Here is a 21,980-nt window from a genome sequence, read left to right as displayed (position 1 = left end):
TTCAGGGACCCAGAGTCCCATCCCCAATCAGACAAAGGGGCTGGCTGCTCCATTCACGTTTTTTACTAAAGCACCCACACAAGTTCCTGTGCAATGTACAAACACAAGCTAGCCCTGGGGCTACTGCCTTTGCTCTGAGACAGGGAGATGGGAACCAGACTGGCTGATCCAAGCCCCACCTGCCACCCATGCAAAGCCCAAGCCCGAGATCCCAGGCAGTAACACAGCACCCCCTCTGGTCCCCTCCTGGGGCTGCTCCTCAGCAGGGGGCCACCAGTTTGCCCCCCGCAGTGTTGAATGAAAAAGGTTTCCCCTCCCCTGGGGGCAAGGGGGATCCCCAGGTCTGAGAAGTCCCCCCTGGAAGTGGCACTGCCCCCGAGTCATTACCTCCCATTCTTCCAGGCCCTAGGGGACTCAAGGGAGGGGAAACTGAGGCACAGAGAGGTGGAGTGACCTAGCCCAGGCCACTCCATGAGGCAGTGCAGGGGCTGGCCCAATCCTGACAGTTAAGGGGGGCTGGCCTGGGGAGGGAGGAGTGAGGAGGAATGACCCCAGAGGCCCCCCCACCTCGCCCCCAACTTGAAGGGCCTGTTCAGGATGGCAGCCCCTCCAAAGTAGGTTCTGAAATTTCTAGGTGCAGCTGGGAGGGCCTATGGAAGACCCTCAGGAAAACAGAGCCCACAGTTCCAGTCCTGGGGGATCGCCCACGGAGCAGCCGCCGGCCAGGCTGAAGGTCAGTCCTCTGGCGAGCAATCCCTGGCCCGGGAGCCATGTCCTTCAGGGTCAGCCCCGGGGGGGCCACGCCGGGGGCCGTCCGATGTCCACCGTGATGTTGGTGAAGAGCGGCTGTCTGGACACCTCCAGGACCTGATACCGCACGGACGCGATGCCGTCGCGCTTCATGGTCAGCTTCGTGTTCTGGATCTTGGTAAACCTAGAGAGGACGGAGATGATCCCAGATCAGGGCCAACCACCAAACCCAACATCTCTGGGACCAAGGGTCAACCATCTCGGCTTCCTCCAGGGGCGACCTGGTTCTCCTTGCCACCCCTCCACCCTCCACCTGCTTAGAGTCCTTTTGCTCTTAAAATTACCCTCAAAACAGATTCCCCGCCCCTGCCCAAAGTCCAGAACTGTGACATCCCCACAAATCTCTCATCTCAGACCTTCCTTTAGACCCAGACACCCCAAATGCAACGTGTCACCTTTACTCCCCAAACCATCATCTCGGCCATCCTCTGTTCCTCATCCTGTAGTCACTCCTTCACCATCTATTTGCTGAGCAGTCCCCATGTGCCAGGCTCTCCCCTAAGCACCAGGGGCACAGCCATACACAGGCCAGCAAGGTCCTTCCTCTCATGGCCAAGTCTATGCCACGAGGGGAGACAGGTCACACACAAGGAACACGGCATTAGTGCCACGGGACATGGGAGAGGGAGACCAAGAAGGCTTGGAAGGGGTGAGTATGTGACATAAGCTGACAGCAGGAGGGAGAGCGTTCTAGGCAGAGGTGGCAGCACCTGCTGATCTAAACTGGGCATGAGAATTTGCACAGCTCTGTGTGGCTAGACCCTCATGGGCCCAGGGAAGAAACAGAGGAGGACTTAGCGTGGCGGTGTCATCAGGTATGGGCAGGGCTCTAAGTCAGAGGAAGCGGGTTTTTATTCTGTGAGCAGGAAGACAGGGAGGGATTCTTTAGCCCAGCCTGGGGGAGGGAGGGTCCGGGAACATGGACCCCAGAGGGGCAAAGGGGAAGCAGGGAAACCAGTGAGCAGTCCCTGCGGTGGTCCAGGCAGAAGAAGATGGAGTAAAGGGACATGCTGATGGGCTCGGGTATGTTTGGGGGTGGCCCTGGCTGACGGTTCGGACATGTAGGGTGAGTGGAAGACGAATCCAGGAGAGCTCCTAGATTCAAGGCAAAAGCAGCCGGGCCAACGAAACCACCGCCCACAGAGCACCTTCAGCCAGAACCTCTTGCTATCTTGTCACTCACCCGCCCACAGCAGACATCACTAATTGATGATGGCTATTCCTGAACCAGGACCAAGGCTCCCGGCACTGTGCTTCCGGCAGAGCTGCACTCCCATGCCCACTGTGTCGGTCCTCCCAGTCCTTCTGAGCTCAGCTCAGACCGCTCTCTGAGCTCTCACTCTCAGCTGCTCCGAAGCCCTCTGTCCCTTCCCTGCTCACCGTGATTTTTACCTAACCTGCTTTTTCATCAGCTCCCTGGGCACTCGGGGCTTCCTGCTTCTGCCAAACATCAACCCTACGCCCAGCGCGGCACTCCCCGCTCTTACACCCTGGGTCAGAGCAAGCCACCCTACTGTTCCAGCCGGAGCAGAGCAGCCTCACTCCCAGCATGCTCCTGGGTTCCCATGGATTCCTTCAGGCCTGCTCGGCTTCCTTCCGGCTCTACCCAGCGGCTCTGCAGCCCTTCGCCTTCCTCAGGCTCCAAGCGTGGTCCCTCCCATGACTCCCCGATGCCCCTGGGACAAGAGTGAAACTGACAACCTGGGATTTGAGACTCCCAACACCCATCCATGATCTTCTCTACCATTCGTCCCAGCCCTCGGGAACTTTAATACCCGTGAGTTCCGGACTCTCATCGTACACCGTGCGTGCTCACATTCCAGAGTCTGACAGGTACTATTTCCTTTTATCTGAACTGGCCTCCGCTATGAACCTGGTGAACACGGCACTGTGCCCAAGGTGGGGGGCGACAAATACTTGCCGGATGAATAGCCGTCAAACCCCAGTTCACTCCACATCCTCCAGGCTTCCCACCATCACTCGGCCAGGACAGCACCTTGCCCTGACCACCTTGTGCCATACCCGCCCGTCTCCCTCCCCAGAAAGAACTTCACAGGGGGCCTCCTGCTCTGGACCCTTCTCCCCAGCGGGTCTGGCTCCAGACAGTCCCTGAGCCGTGGCAGGAAGCCCCCGTCTACATTCCACATGCTCTCAGGCACTTCTCCTGGCCAGCACCAGGCACCCTCAGAGACAGAGCTGCCCACTCCCACCTCAGAGGGTCGGCACTGTCTTTCCGATCCCCATCCCACAGGCCTGGGGCCCAGGCCTTTGTGGAGCTCCAGGCCCAGGAGCTGAGCCCGGCGCTGCCTCTCTCTCATCCGATCTGCTCCGAGGGGATGGGAATGCGATCTTCTCAATGACAGTCTGAGCCCTGCCTTTCCATCGTAGTCACTGCCAGGAACCAAGCCAGCAGTGAGAGCTGCCTGGGTGAGGCGGAGCCGGCGGGCAGGGACCAGGGACCAGAGGCGCTGAGATTTCATGTCAAGGGTTGGGGGGGGCCTTGGGATCATCTCTGGGGACCTGCTGCACAGGGCGTCACCCCAGGGAGTGAGGGGAGAGGAGCACTCGGGGTCAGGGCGCTGGGGGTCACCTCTGAGGATTGGGCTCGTTATGCTTGTCCCGGTCGTGCTTGATCATGCGGTAGCGGCCTATGCGGACGTCTGGGCGTGAGATCTTCATCCCTGTCAGGGAGATCCTGGGGGCGGGGGACAGACGGACTGGAGCAGGCAGCAGGGAGGGCAAGCGGCCCCGCCCGGTGTGCCCCACCCTCTCATGCACCCGGTCTGCTCTGTCCCACCCTCTCATGCACCCGGTCTGCTCTGTCCTACCCTCTCATGCACCCGGTCTGCTCTGTCCCACCCTCTCATGCACCCGGTCTGCTCCGTCCACCCTCTCATGCACCCGGTCTGCTCCGTCCTACCCTCTCATGCACCCACCCAGTCTGCTCTGTCCCACCCTCTCATGCACCCAGTCTGCCCTGTCCCACCCTCTCATGCACCCGGTCTGCTCTGTCCCACCCTCTCATGCACCCGGTCTGCTCTGTCCTACCCTCTCATGCACCCGGTCTGCTCTGTCCCACCCTCTCATGCACCCGGTCTGCTCTGTCCCACCCTCTCATGCACCCGGTCTGCTCTGTCCTACCCTCTCATGCACCCGGTCTGCTCTGTCCCACCCTCTCATGCACCCACCCAGTCTGCTCTGTCCTACCCTCTCATGCACCCGGTCTGCTCTGTCCCACCCTCCCATGCACCCGGTCTGCTCTGTCCCCCCCTCTCATGCACCCGGTCTGCTCTGTCCCACCCTCTCATGCACCCGGTCTGCTCTGTCCCACCCTCTCATGCACCCGGTCTGCTCTTTCCCACCCTCTCATGCACCCGGTCTGCTCCGTCCCACCCTCTCATGCACCCGGTCTGCTCCGTCCCACCCTCTCATGCACCCGGTCTGCTCCGTCCTACCCTCTCATGCACCCGGTCTGCTCTGTCCCACCCTCTCATGCACCCGGTCTGCTCTGCCCCACTCTCTCATGCACCCGGTCTGCTCGGTCCTACCCTCTCATGCACCCACTCAGTCTGCTCGGTCCTACCCTCTCATGCACCCACCCAGTCTGCTCTGTCCCACCCTCTCATGCACCCGGTCTGCTCTGTCCCACCCTCTCATGCACCCGGTCTGCTCTGCCCCACTCTCTCATGCACCTGGTCTGCTCTGTCCCACCCTCTCATGCACCCGGTCTGCTCGGTCCTACCCTCTCATGCACCCACCCAGTCTGCTCTGTCCCACCCTCTCATGCACCCAGTCTGCTCTGTCCCACCCTCTCATGCACCCGGTCTGCTCTGTCCTACCCTCTCATGCACCCGGTCTGCTCGGTCCTACCCTCTCATGCACCCACCCAGTCTGCTCTGTCCCACCCTCTCATGCACCCAGTCTGCTCTGTCCCACCCTCTCATGCACCCAGTCTGCTCCGTCCACCCTCTCATGCACCCGGTCTGCTCCGTCCCACCCTCTCATGCACCCACCCAGTCTGCCCTGTCCCACCCTCTCATGCACCCGGTCTGCCCTGTCCCACCCTCTCATGCACCCGGTCTGCCCTGTCCCACCCTCTCATGCACCCGGTCTGCTCTGCCCCACCCTCTCATGCACCCGGTCTGCTCTGCCCCACCCTCTCATGCACCCGGTCTGCTCCGTCCCACCCTCTCATGCACCCACCCAGTCTGCCCTGTCCCACCCTCTCATGCACCCGGTCTGCCCTGTCCCACCCTCTCATGCACCCGGTCTGCCCTGTCCCACCCTCTCATGCACCCGGTCTGCTCTGTCCCACCCTCTCATGCACCCGGCCTTCCCTGCACCCCGCCCGTCACTCACCGGTTGAAGATGTCGTCATCCTCGCCCCCCCAGCCCCAGTACTCGTTGGGGAAGCCGTTGATCCTCAGGAACTGGGCTTTGCTCAGGCCCGACACGCCTCCGAAGTAGCCGGCGTAGGGCAGCCTGTTGTGCAGGAGGGCGGGCGTCAGTGAGGGGCCTGAGGGGAGGACGGAGACGGGCGGGGAAGAGTGTGCCCGGCCAGGAGCTGGGGCGGGGACTGGGGCTGGAAGTTGAGGGCCTGGGCATGTTAGGTAAGGCGACCAGACGTCCCGCTTTTGGCAGGAGGGTCACGATTTTTAACAATTTGTCCCGCGTCCCACGGCGTTTTAAGAAAGTCCAAAAGATGTAAAAGAATCGTTCCAAAAACCAGGACTTTTTTAAAAAAAACGCCGCAGGATGCGAGACAAATTGTTAACAATCGGACTGTCACCTGTGTCAGGGGAGGTGGGGGTGGTGGGGAGGGGAGCGGTGGTCCTGGGCTCAGCGGAAGGGGAGCTCTCACCGGAAGCCGAACTTGTCCATGGCGATGGCGAAGTGGCGGGGCTGGTCGCCGCAGCGGTACAGGTTGCGGTCGTCCATGGGGACCAGGTCCACGTCGCTGAAGATGAAGCAGTCGTAGGCGTCGTCCTCCTTCAGCGCCTCCAGGAAGCCCACGTTGAGCAGCTTGGCCCGGTTGAAGGTGTCCTCGCCGTGCTGGGGTCGGGGGAGGGGCCCGGTCAGCTGCGGGCCCCCGACGGGCGAGCACCTGCCACTCTGCCACTGTCCAGAGTGGTCCCCGTGGGCCTGCTGCCCGCCCCACCCCCTGCGCGGCTTCTGCAGGCGCCTGGGATCACGTCCAGTTCCTCACCCTGGGCCCGGCCTCCTCAGGCCTTTCCTGATTTGGCCCTAGACTCCGCTCCAGCCGCTGCCCTGAGACACCGAGGGCCAGGTCCACCTCATTCCTCAGGGGCCCGGTGCTTCCTGGCCTTGGCCTTGGTGCCACAGTGTGTGTGTGTGTGTGTGTGTGTGTGTGTGTGTGTGTGTGTGTGTCCCGCGCCCGGAATGCTCTCCTCGCGTCTGGAAGGCCCCCCTGACGCCTCCCTGCCGCGGTGCCATCATTCATCCCTCCCCGCAGGCTGGTGTCCACTTAAACTGTGATTTAGAGCTCTCAGTTCCATCTTCCCTTCACTCAGACACGCCCCGCGGCCTGGTCTCTGTGCCGGGCGTCTCGTCTGTGCCGCCGGGGACCCCGGAGATGAGCAGCCCTGAGCACAGTCACAGAGCGAGGCGGACAGCGAAGGCCCCGAACGCCCAGACACCGCCGACTGCGCTCCGGAGCCTCGGCCACCTGTCCCCTCTGGCTCGTCCGGCTCTACGCCCAGTCCCCTGGGGGCCTCTGAGACCAGGACAGGACGGGCAACAAAATGACAGGTCACTTGTCTCCCAACAAAACGACAAGCACAGGCAGTCACGGTCCAGGGCGCCGGGCCCCACCCTGCGACCTCCAGGCTGGAGCCAGGGAGGCGCCTGTGGAGGGTCTTCCAGGGGCAAGAGTGGCCCTTCCTCACCACCAGCTCATGGGGAGGCGCTGCCACCGGGAGCCCTGAACTGCCCAGGGTTCTCGCTCTCTTCCCTCCTCCCCCGGCACCTCCGCTCCCTCCGTCCCCGGAGCAGCTGTCCGTTATCTCGGGGCCCATCGGAACTCCTTTCCAACCTCTCTGGCCAGCCGGGAGCTCAGGTTTCTCTCCGGGGCTCCTCCACATGCCCAGTCCTCTCCCGTCAGGAAGGAAAACCTCCCTCGAACCACTGCCCTGCCTTTTTGCCGTCCCTTGCTGGCAGAGGTTTGCTTCATTTAAGGATTTGTCTCCAACTGCCCGTTCCCGTGTTGTCAGATCTGATTCCTCAGCCCACTGCAATCTGCTCCCGCCCCCGCCATGCCCCTGAAATGGCTCGCGCGGGGCCCACCCTGTTGCTAAATCCACTGGACGCTTCTGGGTCCACATCCTTCCTCACGCCCACGGCCGCGCTCACGCACTCGCCACGCTTCCTTCTGGGCACGCATTCCTGGGCTCCCCGGACGCCGCACCCCCCCTCCGGGGTCTCCTCCAACCTCGCTGGCCAGGCTTGGCAGCCTCCGAGGCGCTCTCTCTCTCCCCGACCCGTTTCTTCCCAGCTGGCCCCTCCGCCCAGGCCCCACGCCCCCTGGCAGGCTGGACACTGCTGGTGTTAGGGACCATCGGCTCCCGGACCCCTCTCTCCACCGCAGACCTCACTCCACGGTTGACTCATGTGACCAACTGCCGGCCAATCATGGCGCTCACCCTTCCCCCAGGCACTCACACTCGTCAGGTGCAGAAAAGCTTTCAGAGTCATGCTCTCCCCCAGACCTGGTCCGGCTCCTGGGTTTCCATCTTGCTCGCAGGAGCGGCAAACACCAAGACGGAGCACTCCAGCTGTCCTGGCGTCTCCCTCTCCTCTCTCTCCGCCACCGGTGGCACATCTCTCCCCTCCACCCCACTGCGGCTGCCTGACTCACACCACGTCCACCATTCCTTTCCCCCCATCACAGCCCCTTCCCGCCGGTCACCCTGCCTCGAGTCTCCTCTCCCAGGCCGTTCCCCACGTGTAACCAGTGATCTCTCCATAAACAAGCCCACGCTTTGCTCCCCCTTGAAAACTTTACAATGGCCCTGGTCAGTTTGGCTCAGTGGATACAACGTCGGTCTGGGGACTGAAAGGTCCCGGGTTCGATTCCGGTCAAGGGCATGTACCTTGGTTGCAGGCACACCCCCAGTAGGGAGTGTGCAGGAGGCAGCTGATCGATGTTTCTCTCTCATCGATGTTTCTAACTCTCTGTTCCTTTCCCTTCCTCTCTGTAAAAAAAAAAAAAAAAAAATCAATAAAATATATTAAAATAAAAAAAACTTTACAATGGTGCCCACCACCGTCCGGCTGGATTTCAGGTGCTTAACTGGTCTCCTAAGACCGTATGGGTTTGGCCTCCGTCAGCTCCTCCAGCCTCACCTTTGTTACCCACCCTTCCTTTTGGACCCCACACCTCCGCCAACAATCCCTGAACACAGACCAGCTCTCTCGCCGAGGCCTCCGGGTCCCTCTGCCTGGCACACCTGCCTCCACCAGTCCCCTGCCAGCTGATGCCTGTTCCTCCCTCAAGACCCATCTCACCCATTGCTTCCCACGCCCAGGGCTGGACCAGGCCCCTCGGTGCTCCCACAGCTCCAACTCCAGACGCACACCACCGCCCCGGAGTCCCCAGGGATCCGAGTCCGAGCCTGGGAGTTTTCTGAGGAGCGGAGGGCCTACGCCAGGCCCGCTCTGGGCTCCAGGGGCCGGCCCTGGCTGGGCTCAGCAAGTGAGCCGAGTCCCTGGTCTTCCGCGGGGCCGGCACTGGGCACCAAGGCAGATGTCATCCCCCTTGGAGGACTAACTCCTCCGCTCCTCGGCCCTCACCACCTCATCGCCGGCAGCCCCTAGGCCTCCACCGCCGTGGGATGGGGCCCCCCACAGGAAGACCATGGGGCTCGTGCCCATGAAAGCCAGGCACACACCCGCCGCTGTGCACGCCAGCATTCATACCCACGTATCCCCTTCACGAATATGCACACCGACACACACGCACCCCCACCGGTGATCCGCACAGCCACACAACCATGGCAGACAAGGACCACGAACGCCCCCAGGCCCACACAGGTACCCGCAGGCACGCGAGCTCCCCACGCAGTGCCCCCGGTGGGTTCCCCGGTGGCCAGCGCCCGGCGCGGGGGCCGCGGGCGGCACACCTGGTTGATGACGTAGATGCCGTAGCGCAGCCGCTGTCGCCGCAGGATGGGGTGCAGGTAGTGGAGCCAGTAGCGCAGGTGGTGCTCCCGGTGCCGGAAGGGGATGATGACGGCCACCGTCTGGGCCGGGGTGCAGTCGGGCGGAGAGTAGCGGCCCCCGAGGAGCACACCCGGGTTCTCCCGCTGCACCCGCTCCAGCGGCATGGGTGAGGTAAACTCGATCAGCAGCCGGCCCACTGCAGGCAGGACGGTGGCAGGAGTCAGGACCGCATCAGCATCCGGGGACACCAGCCCTCTCCCTCAGCCCGGGGGTGGGCGAGGGAGCCCGAGGAAGCAGCCCTCTGACAACAGCCCCGGACCCCCGGCACCCCGTTGTCGGTCAGGACTCCGTTCCCCACGGAGCGGCGAGGTCCTCTGCCCACCCCTGCGGGCAGGCCCTGCCCTGCAGGCTCACCAAGGCCCGGCGGCGCGTCAGGGCAGGGCGGCAGGACGGGGGCCGCGGAGCCAGGCCGGGCGCTGGGGGCCTCGGGGAGCCCGGAGCTGGGGGCGGTGGCGTTGGGCCGGGAGCAGTTGGCGGAGCTGCCGGCGGCTGGGTGGAGGGCACGGGCGGGGCCGCGGGCACCGAAGCGGCTGAAGAAGGCCAGGTGCTGGGCATAGACGTCGAAGTAGAGGATGACGGCCACGAGGAAGTGCAGCAGGCAGAGGAGGAGCACGGCCTTGCAGACGCGCTCCAGCGTCCCCCCCAGCAGTCTGCTCATCCCGCAGGCGGCCTCCGGCCCGCCCAACGGGCCCGGGCATCCGGCTGCCGGCCTGGCAAAGGCAGGAGAGAAACCAGCCCGGGCGGTCAGGGCCGACGGCGAGGCTGCCCACCCTCCTCCTGCTCATGGGCCCGCACCCTCACATTCACCCGGGACACGCGTGGACTCACATTCTACCTGCAAAGACACACACACACACAGTCCCTCGCAACTCAATGCATCTGAGTACACACATCAACACATCTTCATGCGTCTGAGGACTTACCCACATACGCTTACATTCCTTGTCTACACACACACACACACACACACACACACACGTATTCCCAGGAGGAACATGGACAGGTGGCCTCTGACCACACTGGTTCATACCTAAACACGGAAACAGCTGTACCTGGAGACCCACATGTATGTGCACCTGTGCCCCAGAGAGCAGACACCCCACAGGGCCGTATACACACGCCAGGACTCCCGGTCTGGGTCAGGGGGCCAGTCCCTGAGCACCTGCCACGCAGGAGTGCTCTGTGCCCATGACTTCACTTAGTCCTCCCAGGAGCAGGGTGGGCAGCTGGAACCAGGCGGGGAAGTGGCCCTCAGCGTCCCGATGGCCCAAAGGCAGGATGTCTAACGGGATCCCTTCCTTCGGAACAAGAGGTCAAAATGCAGGGTGGGGCACAGGCATCCCCTCTAAGACATCAAGGCTTGGGCTGAACTCTCCGGGGCCGGCCCAGCACTGCTGGCTCTGCCTGATGCCCAGAACAGGGGCATCTGAGCCCTGGAGACCGAGGGGCAGACCGAGGGGCAGCACTCAGCGCGGGCGGCTGGACAGGGTCCCGCCGGGGAGCAGCTCCAGCTGCGGCTCCCCCAGAGCAGCCACACTTCTGAGGCCGCTTCCAGCGGCGCTCCGGGGTGCGGGGGAGTCTCCCTCACCGATCCACAGCCACAGACACCCTCGGTCCCAGCCAGTCTCACCTGCACTGACACACGCCCAGAACTCCGTGCAGACACGCCCAGGTGACAGTGACACACGAGTTACACACTCACAAACAAAGCCGCTGCTCCGGCCCTCACACAGCCGCACCTACAAGCTCCCGGGCGCCTCCCAACACGTGCAACCCTCCCACCCGTCCTGGGGCAGGAGTTCTGGGCCAGGCTGACCACCCGGCAGGGGGTAGGTTTGGGCAGGGCTGGAGGGCTGGAGGGCTGGAGGGCTGAAGGGCTGGAGGGCTGGAGGGCTGGAGGGCTGGAGGGCTGGAGGGCTGGAGGGCTGGAGGGAGGGCTGAGCCGCCTGAACACGTGGCACCCGGGCACTGGGAGGCAGTGAAGCCCCGGAGGGTGTGGATGGAGCTGGGGGCGGGAGGCGTGGACGGGGGGAGTGGATGTGAGCGGGGCCGAAGCGAAGGGGAGACATGAGCGCAGCGCCTCCCCGCGCCACGAGGCCGCGGAGCAGGGACAATGAAGGAGGCCGGTCGGGGGCGGCGGCGGAGCCCCGGGGAGCCGCGGGGTGGGGGTGGGGTGGTGCCAGGCCCGGGTCCGGCCGCCAGCGCCTCTCTCACCGGGTCCGGGCGGGGATCGCGGGGCCGGGTCTGGAATCTCAGGGCCCGGAGCTGGGGGGACCCCGCGCGCGCCTCCCTCTCACCCGGCGCTCAGCAGCGGGCGCTGCTCCGGCTGGGGCTGGCTTCCCGGCTCCGGCGGCTGCAGACGGCTCCGTCCCCCATGGTCGGGCCCCGCCGCCTCCCGCCGCCGGGTCAGCGGCCCCCGCGGCCCCCCGGCCGCCTCCCGCCGCCGCCGCCGCCGCGCGCCATGGTGCGGAGCCACCCCGGGGCGCAGGGCGGGGCCGGGCGCCCGGGCAGACCCACGGACCCCGGGCGGACCCCGGGCCGACGGACCACAGCGCCGCCGCCTCCCTCCCGCGCTACGGCGCCTCGGAGGGGCAGGCCCGGCCGGCGCATCCGCGCGCGCGCCCCCGCGGCCCCCGCCTCCAGCGCGCCCGCGCCCGCCGCGCGCCCCCGCGCCGCCCTGCCAGCCGGCGGCCCGGCGCGGAGCGAGGGGAGGAGCGGCCCGGCCTGGCCGGGCGGAGGAGGTCGGTCGGGCTCTTTCAGGGGATTGGACTCAAGGCCCGGGCTGGAGGGTGTGGGTAGGTCAAACCCAGCGCGGGGAGCGGGGTCTGGGTGGGAGCGCGAATTCTGCCAAAGGGGCTGACACGGGCAGGTTGGGGACGTGGCAGCTCATTGATGGAAGCATTATTAAAGGTCTGCCAGGGCCGGCGGAGGGGGACCAGTTGAACAATACCCTTAAAGGCGGGGACAAAAGTGTGGTTTGGGCCTGGAGGTGGCGGGGGTCTTCTAAGGTAACAGGTTGGGTTAGACTGGACAATGCCTCAGGGACAGAGGATCAAATTAGGCACTGGCAGGGGACGGTGCTGGGATAGGCAGAGGGAAATTAGTAAGTTCCGAGCTCCACCAGGATGGGGAGTGATGGAGGCCTGAAGGCAGAGCCAGGTAAGGAGGCATGGCTAATGTGGATTTTGCAGACAGAGTCCCAAGGGCATAGGACCAGGCGGACACTCCCCATCCTGCCCCCCACAAACACCTGGGCCCATGCCTCCCCACTCCTCCAGGCCCTTCAATACAGATTTTCAGGGGCACAGAGTCCTCAGCCCAGCACCCTCCCATCCCACCCAGGAGCCAGCTTTGTCCAGAGCTGAGACCGTATGTATGAGTGGAGGAGGCTGGCAGGAGATTGAGGCCGATAGGCCTGTTTACCCTCCTGGGAAAGGTGGAAAGAAGGGCAACAACAGCGCACTGACCCAGACAAATACGTTTATTTCACAAACACTGGGAAGACAGGCTGGGGTGGCGGTGGGACACGGGTGCAGAGCTGCACAGTCACCAGCAGCCCACACCCCACCAGGGGATCCAGCCAGGCAGTGCCTCCAAGTCGACAGGCAGCAAGAAGTGAGTGCAGGGAGGGCCCGGAACGCCGAGCCCTGTGAAAGGGGCACAGCTCCAGCTGCCCCAGGAGAACCACAAATAAATAAGAGCGGGGCACGGCCCCACCCACACAGACCGTCTAGTCACCCATCTTCACTCTGGAGGTCTGCAAAAAAAAAAAAGAACAGAAGTCAGAGATAGAGGAATAGGTAAGAGTGACAAATGACAGATCAGACCTGACGAACTCGTGGTGAGATGGACAGATGACAACAGATGGATGACTGGACCAGACAGAGAAGACACAATTTAGACATGCTATTCAACTGGCACCATAGATGCACACAGGCCCTGCCTAACACAATGGATATGCTATGACAGACAGGCACAGATGAACAGGGACAGTCAGATAGCCACAGTCAGGCTGTGGGACAGGAAGACGGAGAGAAGTGGCATATAGACAATGCCAGTCACCCTCAGATCCTCAAGCTGACCATTAGCCACAAACTCATACGCTGTCGAGCAGAGAAGACACAATTTAGACATGCTATTCAACTGACACCATAGATACACACAGGCCCTGCCTAACACAGGCAAACACGCCGAGACAGGCTTATTTGGACACAGACAAGATCCCAACCATGGAGACAAACAAAGAGAGATTAAATGAAACACAGACACACACAAAAAAAACAGGAGGAAAAAAAATAGGACAGTGGTCAGTGTTTCCAGATTAGAAACAAAATTGAGCCGAAAGCTTCAAAAGGGGAAAACCAGAAGATGGGAACGGGGTGGTAGAAGCTGTTCGGGGGTTCCCCAGGTGGAGGCGGGAGCACTGTAGCTCCTCTAGAAGGAGGGCGGGTCTGGGTTAGGGACAAGGACAGGGGCTCCCCAGCATTCAGCACCTGTAGGATCGCAACGATGACCCCAAAGAGGCCGATGGCGCTGCCAAAGATCTCCACGATAAGAATCTTCACGAAGAGGCTGGGGTTCTGTGCATCGGCCAGGGCGGCTCCACTGCCCACAATGCCCACGCAGACTCCACAGAAGAGGTTAGACAGGCCCACCGTGAGGCCAGCTCCGAACATGGAGTACCCTGGGGGAATGGAGAGGGAGCGCTGAGGCCAGTCACAGCCCAGCTGTGCAAAGCAGGCCCAAGTAGGTGACCAAATATCAAAACGAGGTGTCTGAACTGGGGTGGGAAGAGGAAAGCAGATGTCCTAGCTTTTTGCCTGCACACACCCTCCTACCTGCATGATAGTTTCGATGGCCGATGGCTTTGGGGTCCGTGGCACTGAAAGGCTGAGGGAGGAAGAGGAGTAATCAGAAACCAACCTCTGTGCTCCTCTGTGCACCCCAAGCAATGTGTAGAACACACTGGAATGGATGCCCAACCCCACCCCATCCCCGGTACTCCATACCTCAGCCATGTTGCTGAGGACAATTGCCATGATGATGCCATAGATAGCCACAGCCTCACAGAAGATGATGCTGGAGGTAGCAGTGGTGGGCAAAGGCGGTTGAGAGGAGAAAGAGATTAGAAAGCAATCAATCTTCCTCCTCACAGAGTCCCCAGTCACCTTTCCCCCACTGGCATCCCACCTCATCAGGAGGCTGGTCAGGAGCAGAATGTCAGGTCACACCAATGGGCAGCTCCTAACGCAGCTGGTTCCGACAACCTTCCAAGGGCCCTCACTTACCTGACCAGGTTCTTGGTCTTGATCCGAGGGGCCTTCACCCCTCCCCCAATGATGGATGAGCCAGTGATATAGATGCCCCTGGTGGAAAGGTAAGAAACCAATGAGCAGAGGCCAAGCTTGTCAGTGTCCCCAGGATGACTAAGGACCCACCCACCACCTGCTATGACTCAGCCCCCATCCCCCGAATCACCACCCAACACTCACCAGGCTGCCCCGACCACAGACAGGGAGATAGCTAAGCCAATGCCCAGGTTTGACCACATGAAAGGGGAAGTCTCTGTCAAGAACCTGGTGTGGAGACAGGGAGGAAAGCAATTCAGTCTTGGAGAGGAAGTGAGCACAGAATTCACTCCCCACGCCTCCAACCCCACCAGCACTGGTTGCTAAAAGACCCCTTATCTCCGAAAGGTCCATATCCCAGGCAGCTGGGGGTGGGGTGGAGGAGGGGGGTCAACTTAGAGAAGGAAGGCTGCAGAGAAGCAGCTCCTGGGGGAATCCTCTCCCGGCCCTCCCTTACCATGCCACATCAAAGCGGAAGCCCAAGTCAAAAATGGTGTAGCAGATCCCTGCAGGAGTGAGAAAAAAGGGGGTTAGGGGCTGCTCTCCAGAGAGAAGCTCCCCAACTTAGACATGAAGCTCCTGCCCAGCTGATGGGACAGCTCAATGGACTGCCCACACCTAAGTCAAGCTGGTCCCCGCGCAAAAGCACGGCTGTCTTTCTACACAGATGCCTCTCCTCAGGCCTCCATTTCCTGCCACTCCCTCAGTAACGTCGCGTTTGGTGACACCACCGCCCAGACCTAGGTCCTAGACCCTTGGGGCAGCAGCTCGCAGGCCTGAATTCCCTGGAAGGAGGGAGGGAGCAAGGGCTCTGGCCAAGCTCCACTGGATCCCGCCGGCCCAGTCCGCGATGCTGTTTCCCCAACAAGCTGGGAGTGGGGGTTGGGGTGGCTAAACGACCAGAGAAGGAGGAACTGGAGCAGCCTGCTCATGACCCAAGCAGGCCGGTCAGGAGCAACAGAGGGGCGACAGCCGCGAGACGGGGCAGGGGGGGGGCGGGGACGACAGAACGCGACCGGGGCTGCTTTCGCGGTCCCCACGTACCCCCGCCCGCGCCCCTCCTCAAGCAGCTGGAGATCGGGTCTCCTCTGTCGGGGTCAGAGGCCCCCGCGGGCGGGCGGCAACTCCCGGAGCCCGGGGTACACAGCCCGCGCTGCAGCCCAGCGGCCCCGGGGCCCCACGACCCCCGCCGGGCTCCAGACCTGCCCGCTCGGCCCGGATGCCGGCCCCGCCCGCCAGGGCCCGGCCTCACCCACGCCGATCATGCAGGCCCAGAAGGCCACGAAGACCCCGGCGTAGAGGAGAGCTAGCCCCGTCATGGCGGCGGTGACAGCGGGGCACGGGTCGGTGGAGACAGAGCTGAAACCGCGACCCTGCGTCCACCGTCCGCCCCGCAGTCAGTCCGCCGCCCGCACCGTCACCTGACTCGCCCACGTGACACGCCCCACCTGACCCGGACCGGGCTCTGCGCCGGGGCGGGTCTAACACTCGCGACGCCGGAACTGAGGCGCTGAGCATTGTGGGTGATGTAGTCTCACTCTGCAGAGGCGGCTCTGGTGCCCTTCTTAACAGGTGTCCACCTGGCTGGTCTCTCGCGCCTCTCTAAGGCCGATTCTTCTCAGCCCTGCCTCACACCGAGCCTGCTCGTGGGCCTCCCTAGCTTAGCCTCCAACCCAGTGCGGACCCCTGTTCCGCTGGGTGTTGTGCTCTGTTTCTCAAGCTCTTTCCTCTGCCTGCAGCACGCACCCTAGTGCTTACCCTAAACCTGGCTAACAGCTACTGAGCCTCAGAAATCCTTCTTCCCCAGCCTTCCCTAACCCTGAGGCATGGTGGTGCGCCTGCCTAAGAAACTTCAGCAAGATCATGTCACTCTCTTCAAAATGCCCTAGAGGCTCAATTTCACTCTAAAAGCCATGGTCCTTTTAATGGCTTACTAGGCCTCTATCAGCGTGGTTCCAAACTTCATCTCTGCTATGCCCCCACCAACTCCTCTGGCTGCACTGGCATCCCTGCTATCGATGGAACATGCCAGCCATACCTTCACCGCATTGGCCTTGCACTTGCTCTAGGCTTCTAATTACCCATGTAACCTACTCCGTAAACTTCCTTTCGTCTTCTTTGACTTTCTTTATAAGGCCTTCTCTGACCATCTGTTTAAAATTGTGACCCCCCGTCCCTACACTCCCTCCCAGTTTTATATTTCTCCATTAACACTTAACATTTGTTATACTGAGTGTTTTGGTTATCCATCTCTCCCCACCCATGAGAAGGTAAGCATCATGAAAGGATTTCTGTTGTTTTCACTGTTGTATTTCCAGTGCTTGGTACTCAGTGGGTGCTCAATACATGTTTGTAATTGGCAGTTACAAAATAGTCAAGGGGGTGAAAAGTACAGCATAGGTGCTGAAACCGGTCTGGCTCAGTGGACAGAGTGTCGCCTGTGGACTCAAGGGTCTCAGGTTCGATTCCAGTCAACGGTATGTACCTTGGTTGCGGGCAGGTCCCCAGTAAGGGGGTGTGCAGGAGGCGGCTGATTGATGTTTCTCTCTCATCGATGTTTCTCTCTCATCGATGTTTCTGACTTTCTATCTCTCTCCCTTCCTCTCTGTAAAAAATCAATAAAATATATTTTAAAAAGCATAGGAAATATAGTCAATAACCCTATATAATAAAGAGGTAATATGCAAATTAACCCTCACTCCCTCACAAAATGGCTGTGAGGGAGGACCAAACCACTGAACAAGCAGGCTGCATGGGGTGACCAGGATGGCAGGGGTGCTGTAAGGGGTAACCAGGCCGGCAAGGGGCAGTTAGGAGCAACCTGGCTGACACACAGAGGCAGTGAGGGGAAATCAGGCAGGTGGGGGGTGGGAGGGACAGTGAGGGGCGACCAGGCTGGCAGGGGGGGCAGTTAGGGGTGACCAGGCAGGTGAATGATTAGGAGCCAGTAGTCCAGGATTGTGAGAGGGATGTCCAACTGCCAGTGTGGGGGTGGGCTTCCCTTCTGAGAACTGTTTCAGCGTGTGGAGATTGCCTATTTAACCCCTCCCTTCCCGGTTACACAGTGAAGACAGAAATTCAAAGATAATTCAGGTCCCCACCCACAGGACCTGCAGTGTTTTACAAGTTAAAAACAAACAAACAAAAAAACAAAAAAAGAAAAAGAGAAAACCTATCTGATTTATTCATTTCTGTAATCTCCCTGAGAAACAATCAGTCGGTATAGACCAGTACTGTCCACAAACTCTCCGAGTTGATGGAAATGTCCTATAGCTGTGCTGTCCTCTTACGTGGCTACGTGAGCAGTGAAGTGTGGCCAGTGTGACCAGGAAACTGACTTTTTAATCTTAAACTATGTTTAAAATAGCTGGTATACCGGACAGCAAAGTATAGACCAGTGGTTCTCACCTGGGGACAATATTGCTTCCAGAGGGGACATTTGCCAATGTCTGGAGCTATTTTTTATTATCACAATCAGAAAGTGTGTGCTTCTGGCATCTAGTGAGCAGAAATCAGGGATGCTGCTGAACTTGCTACCATGCAGAGTAGCCATTCACAATAAAGAATTATCTGGCCCAAAACATCAGTTGTGCAGAGGCTGAGAAACCCTGGTCTAAACCAGTGGTTGGTAAACTCATTAGTCAACAGAGCCAAATATCAACAGTACGACGATTGAAATTTCTTTTGAGAGCCAAATTTTTAAACTTAAAACTTCTTCTAATTCCACTTCTTCAAAATAGACTCGCCAGGCCGTGGTCTTTTGTGGAAGAGCCACACTCAAGGGGCCAAAGAGCCGCATCAGGAGCTGGCTCATGAGCAGCAGTTTGCCGACCACTGGTCTAGACCATCCATAGCCTGCCTTTGAAAAGGACAGACCCTCAACTGCACACCAGGAACTGGGATTGGCCAGAGGCCCTGGGCTGCTCCCAGAACAGATGGGCCTGGGCAGCTTTAGGAATGCTCCACATCAGTCCCCGTCAATCAAACATCAAACATTTCACTGAGCCAGAACATGCTAAGCCTATGCCAGTGTCAGTACAAGACAAAGCTGGATCCTGTTCTTAGTGAGGGGCTGCCTGCCCTCCCTCCACCCAGGCTCCTTCAAGGATCCTGGCAAAGGGGTGAGCACTAAAAGTTTGTTTGTTTGTTTTAAACAGATCCTGCCTTAGGTGTATTTGTACAAACAACATAGAAGGACACTAGTTCCATGCAGATAGCAGTCCAGGGGCCACACCAGTCCTCTCTCCTCACATCAGCAGAGGCCTCCCCTGTGGAGCCTTGAAGGGGGTCTGGGCCCCTGTGGGAGCCTGAGCCTGAGTTGCAGCTGCAGCCTGAGTCTTGGTTTAAGTGTTGCCTTGGTCTTTGGCCAGCAGTACCCGAGACCCTTAGTGATGGGGACACAGCACATTTCCCAAGTTCAGGGTGAATGATGTAGACAAGTTGACTGAGCTTGCAGCTGCCACCCTTGGGGATCTCAGGCCTGACTTCCGTGGGCTTTATGACGGCCTTGATAGCCTTGGCACATGTGCTCATGGCATTAGTGTTGATGATGTGCCTCTTCTTCTTGTGCTTCTTGGTAAAGCGTATGTTTCTCAGGAACTTTGGATCTAGTTCCTTCTTGATGCCATTTCTGTGCCATTTTCGGAACCGGTTGTGCATGGTGTGGTTCCTGGACGTGGCCACATCTGCACTGAAGCCCGCAGCAGCTGGGACCGGAATAGTGATCCTTAAGTCCACCTGTGTCTCCGGCCCCCCAGGGCATCAGCTGCTCCCCTCATCCTCATAGGCGATGGCAATTCCCCGTCTTCCGCTCACGACTCCTGTCACGGGTGTCTGACCCAGGTGAGGCTGCAGCCCTTGCCAGCTCCGGGAACTAAGGAACGAGGCTGCAAAGAGAGGGGGCTGAAGCTGAGTGGGCGGAATCCAGGAGAATCCCGATGGGAGTGGAGACTTGGCACACTTACCTGCAGGGCTACTCTCAACCAGCTCCAGCTGGGGCCGCGGGGTCAGGGCTGAGCACCCAGGGTCACTGGATGGCTTCCAGGCAGGCAGGGCTCGAAGCTCCCCCGTAATGAGCGACACATCTGGGATGTCCCACAGTTCCGATTCAGGCGGCGGGAGGGGCACGTGGAAGGGGGAGCCTGGGAGGGAGAAAGGTGATCCATACTGGCCCCCTGCTCCCGTGCCCCAACCGTTTCCAGCTCAGGCAGGGCCCCGCCACTCACCGGGCAGTAAGTCGGCGTAGTGTGTGAGGTGGGGAGCCAGGCCTGGAGAGGGCCAGGCAGGGTTGCAGGCAGCCTCCAGCTCACATGGTGACAGTACAGGCCGGAAGAAGCTACCAGAAGGCTGGGGAGCTAGGACACCAAGAGGACAGGCCAACAGCACAAAGACATCTATCTCAGGGAAGTTGGCGAGTTTGGGAGGCGTGGGCCGCCCCAGAGCGAGCACATAGCTGTGCTTGCCGGCGGCCCGCGTCAGGTTCCGCAAGTGTGCCAGCGCCTCCCGGTGCCGGGCCACGCCCAGCGTGCCCGCCAGCAGCCCCACCACGCGAGCGTCTCTGGCCCTCTCTGCCAGGTACCGCCTCCGTGCCCTCAGCCGCCCCGCCCGGGCGCCTTCGTCACGAGTCCCCCCCGTGTCTGGGCAGCAGGAGGAGAAGGAGCGCTCAGGTGCCCAGCCCAGGAGCAGCCGGCCCAGGTCAGGATCGAGGTCAGGGTCAGAGCTGGCCCCAGAGCCTCCCACATAGAAAGCATCGTACTCTTCCAGACACCTCCCCGGGGCCAGGGGGAAGCGCCGCCCGAAGCACTCCAGGGGTTCAGGCTCCGAACTGAGGGAGCCCACGGGCAGGGGAAGAGCCGGGCTGGAGACAAGCAGGTCCGCGTACCGTGGGCGAAGCAGAGTGGCCAGGGCCTCTGGAAGAAGGAAGCGGTGTCAGGGTTGGGGCCTGGCAAAGCAGCAGCTCCCCCTGTTCCCCAGAAGACGGAGTGTGACCCCAAAGCAAAGGCTGGGGTCCAGCCCACACTGAGAATGCTCTGGGATGTCCTGACATGGGGACATGAGGAACAAAGCAGCTGACCCCCCTCTCCCCGCACGCCCAGGCAAAAGCCCTCACCCAGGGCATGGGCGCAGGCCGGCTCACTCAGCAGCACCACAGGGGCTGTGGGGTCGGGATTCTGGGCCTCAAAGGCTTTGGCGCAGAGCTCCAAGGCCACAGGACGCTGACCAAAGACGAAGGCCACCGGCAGTGGGCGGGCCGGAGGGCTCAAGCAGGCAGGGCCGAAGTGTACAAGGGCCTGCGCTCCAGCTTGCTCAGCACCCAGCACGTCCACACAGCAGCTGCAGGGGAGACACCGTTAGTGAGAAAGGTTTCATCAGAAAGCTCCTGTCTTCCATGGGAAATGTGGTCAGTGAAGAAGACGATGTTATAGAAACACAGTCATTGAGAGGAGCTGGTGTGAGGAGGGCAGTCATCAAGCAGCATCAGAGAGAACAGCCATTAGGGGCAGGCACTATCACAGAGGGAAAACACCGCAAACCCTGGGTCCCTAGGCCTCCGTCCTTAAGCCCAACTTCACACCTGCCATAGGCTGTGTCCCCCAGAATGAACATTTTCGCCCCCGTGGACTCCTCCAGTCGTGCAGCCACAACCCCAGCATCTCCCAATAGTTGGTCAGGGAACTGCAAGGCCACCTGGAAGCATGAATCATGGGGTCAGAAGCGGCCTCTCCTTCACCGAGGGTCGTCTCTGCAAGGAAAACCCCCAGGAAGTCCCTACCCAACCAACCTTCACAGCCTCTCTTCCCAGAGAAGACCTCCCTTCACCCCCCACCCGCACAAAATTACCCTGAGACCCCGATCCTATGGGCGACCCATCCCAGAGAGGGGAGCCACTCCTCCCCAACCTGCCCTCACCCGCTGACACGCCAGGTCACGGACAAACGCGACGACTCGCTGCAGCTCGTACACTCGGTCCAGGTCCGCCAGCGGCGTGAGCAGCCCCGCGGCCCCCGCCTCCCGCTCCAGCGCCGCCTCCGCGGGGCTGCTGAATGTAGACTCCATGAGGCACAGCTCAGCTGACGGGAAGCAGCGGGGACCCCTCGGTCTCCGCGTTCTCAAAAGAGCCCCTACTGGATGACAGTCCTTGGACGAGAACGGGGAGCTTAGGACTCGGACCGCAAGCAGTGAACGCGAGCCGCGCATCCAAAACTCGCGTTTCCTTGCCTCACGTGAGCCAACCGAAGACTACTTCCGGGTTTTGAGGCGGGGCTGATGGCAATTTTACCAATCTCAAACCAGCGCAGCTCCGGCTTCCCAATCCTCGCCTACCAAACCGCCCATCGGCCTCAGAGCACGAGGCCAACAGTAAGTACTTCCGGGGGAGATGCGGAGCCTTGTGGGTATTGTAGTTCCTCTAGATCTCCTCTCCAGGCGCTGGGAGTTTTCAGGTTCAGCTCACTGCCCACTCTCCAAAACACCCACTCCCTGAAAATAATTACTCCAATTTGAGCAACTCAAAGTTCTCCATGGCTGTTTCCTAATCTGTAGAATGGGGCTTGTAGCAATAGTACTCCTAATAGGATTGTTGGG

At 60.9% G+C, this 21,980-nt stretch overlaps 4 protein-coding genes across 8 annotated transcripts; all 4 read right to left on the bottom strand.

The window, feature by feature from the left end:
* Nucleotides 1-48: 48 nt before the first annotated feature.
* On the bottom strand, nucleotides 49-11,476 carry B4GALT2 (beta-1,4-galactosyltransferase 2). Of its 4 annotated transcripts, none has more exons than XM_084874666.1 (7): nucleotides 11,346-11,476; nucleotides 9,403-9,758; nucleotides 8,949-9,184; nucleotides 5,672-5,862; nucleotides 5,170-5,292; nucleotides 3,401-3,505; nucleotides 49-934 (listed from the first exon to the last, which is right to left on the bottom strand). In XM_084874666.1, the coding sequence occupies exons 2-7, from the start codon at nucleotides 9,704-9,706 to the stop codon at nucleotides 784-786; spliced, it is 1,110 nt and encodes a 369-aa protein (XP_084730792.1). In that variant the 5' UTR covers nucleotides 9,707-9,758; nucleotides 11,346-11,476; the 3' UTR covers nucleotides 49-783. The 4 variants fall into 4 exon arrangements, with proteins under 4 accessions (XP_084730792.1, XP_084730793.1, XP_084730795.1 ...); XM_084874667.1 differs by having other exon boundaries at nucleotides 11,263-11,475; XM_084874669.1 differs by lacking the exon at nucleotides 11,346-11,476 and adding an exon at nucleotides 10,751-10,849.
* Nucleotides 11,477-12,509: 1,033 nt separating this feature from the next.
* On the bottom strand, nucleotides 12,510-15,851 carry ATP6V0B (ATPase H+ transporting V0 subunit b). The gene is made up of 8 exons (XM_084876120.1): nucleotides 15,649-15,851; nucleotides 14,854-14,902; nucleotides 14,541-14,624; nucleotides 14,337-14,414; nucleotides 14,058-14,127; nucleotides 13,887-13,938; nucleotides 13,542-13,732; nucleotides 12,510-12,805 (listed from the first exon to the last, which is right to left on the bottom strand). Exons 1-8 carry the CDS (start codon nucleotides 15,713-15,715, stop codon nucleotides 12,779-12,781), a joined length of 618 nt encoding a protein of 205 aa, XP_084732246.1. The 5' UTR covers nucleotides 15,716-15,851; the 3' UTR covers nucleotides 12,510-12,778.
* Nucleotides 15,852-18,530: 2,679 nt separating this feature from the next.
* Nucleotides 18,531-21,698, bottom strand: DPH2 (diphthamide biosynthesis 2). Of its 2 annotated transcripts, XM_084873219.1 has the most exons (6): nucleotides 21,306-21,694; nucleotides 20,971-21,083; nucleotides 20,506-20,729; nucleotides 19,622-20,305; nucleotides 19,361-19,537; nucleotides 18,531-19,282 (listed from the first exon to the last, which is right to left on the bottom strand). In XM_084873219.1, the coding sequence occupies exons 1-6, from the start codon at nucleotides 21,591-21,593 to the stop codon at nucleotides 19,158-19,160; spliced, it is 1,611 nt and encodes a 536-aa protein (XP_084729345.1). In that variant the 5' UTR covers nucleotides 21,594-21,694; the 3' UTR covers nucleotides 18,531-19,157. The 2 variants fall into 2 exon arrangements, with proteins under 2 accessions (XP_084729345.1, XP_084729344.1); XM_084873218.1 differs by having other exon boundaries at nucleotides 18,531-19,537; nucleotides 21,306-21,698.
* LOC311615919 (large ribosomal subunit protein eL29-like) lies at nucleotides 18,644-19,055 on the bottom strand (the record flags this gene model as incomplete). The annotated part of the gene is made up of 2 exons (XM_084871311.1): nucleotides 18,644-18,693; nucleotides 18,773-19,055. 2 exons carry the CDS (start codon nucleotides 19,053-19,055, stop codon nucleotides 18,644-18,646), a joined length of 333 nt encoding a protein of 110 aa, XP_084727437.1.
* Nucleotides 21,699-21,980: the final 282 nt, after the last annotated feature.

Source organism: Pipistrellus hanaki (assembly GCF_964339955.1).
Source record: "Pipistrellus hanaki genome assembly, chromosome: 2".
Taxonomy (NCBI): Eukaryota; Metazoa; Chordata; class Mammalia; order Chiroptera; family Vespertilionidae; genus Pipistrellus; species Pipistrellus hanaki.
This window is presented reverse-complemented; position numbering and strand designations above follow the sequence as displayed.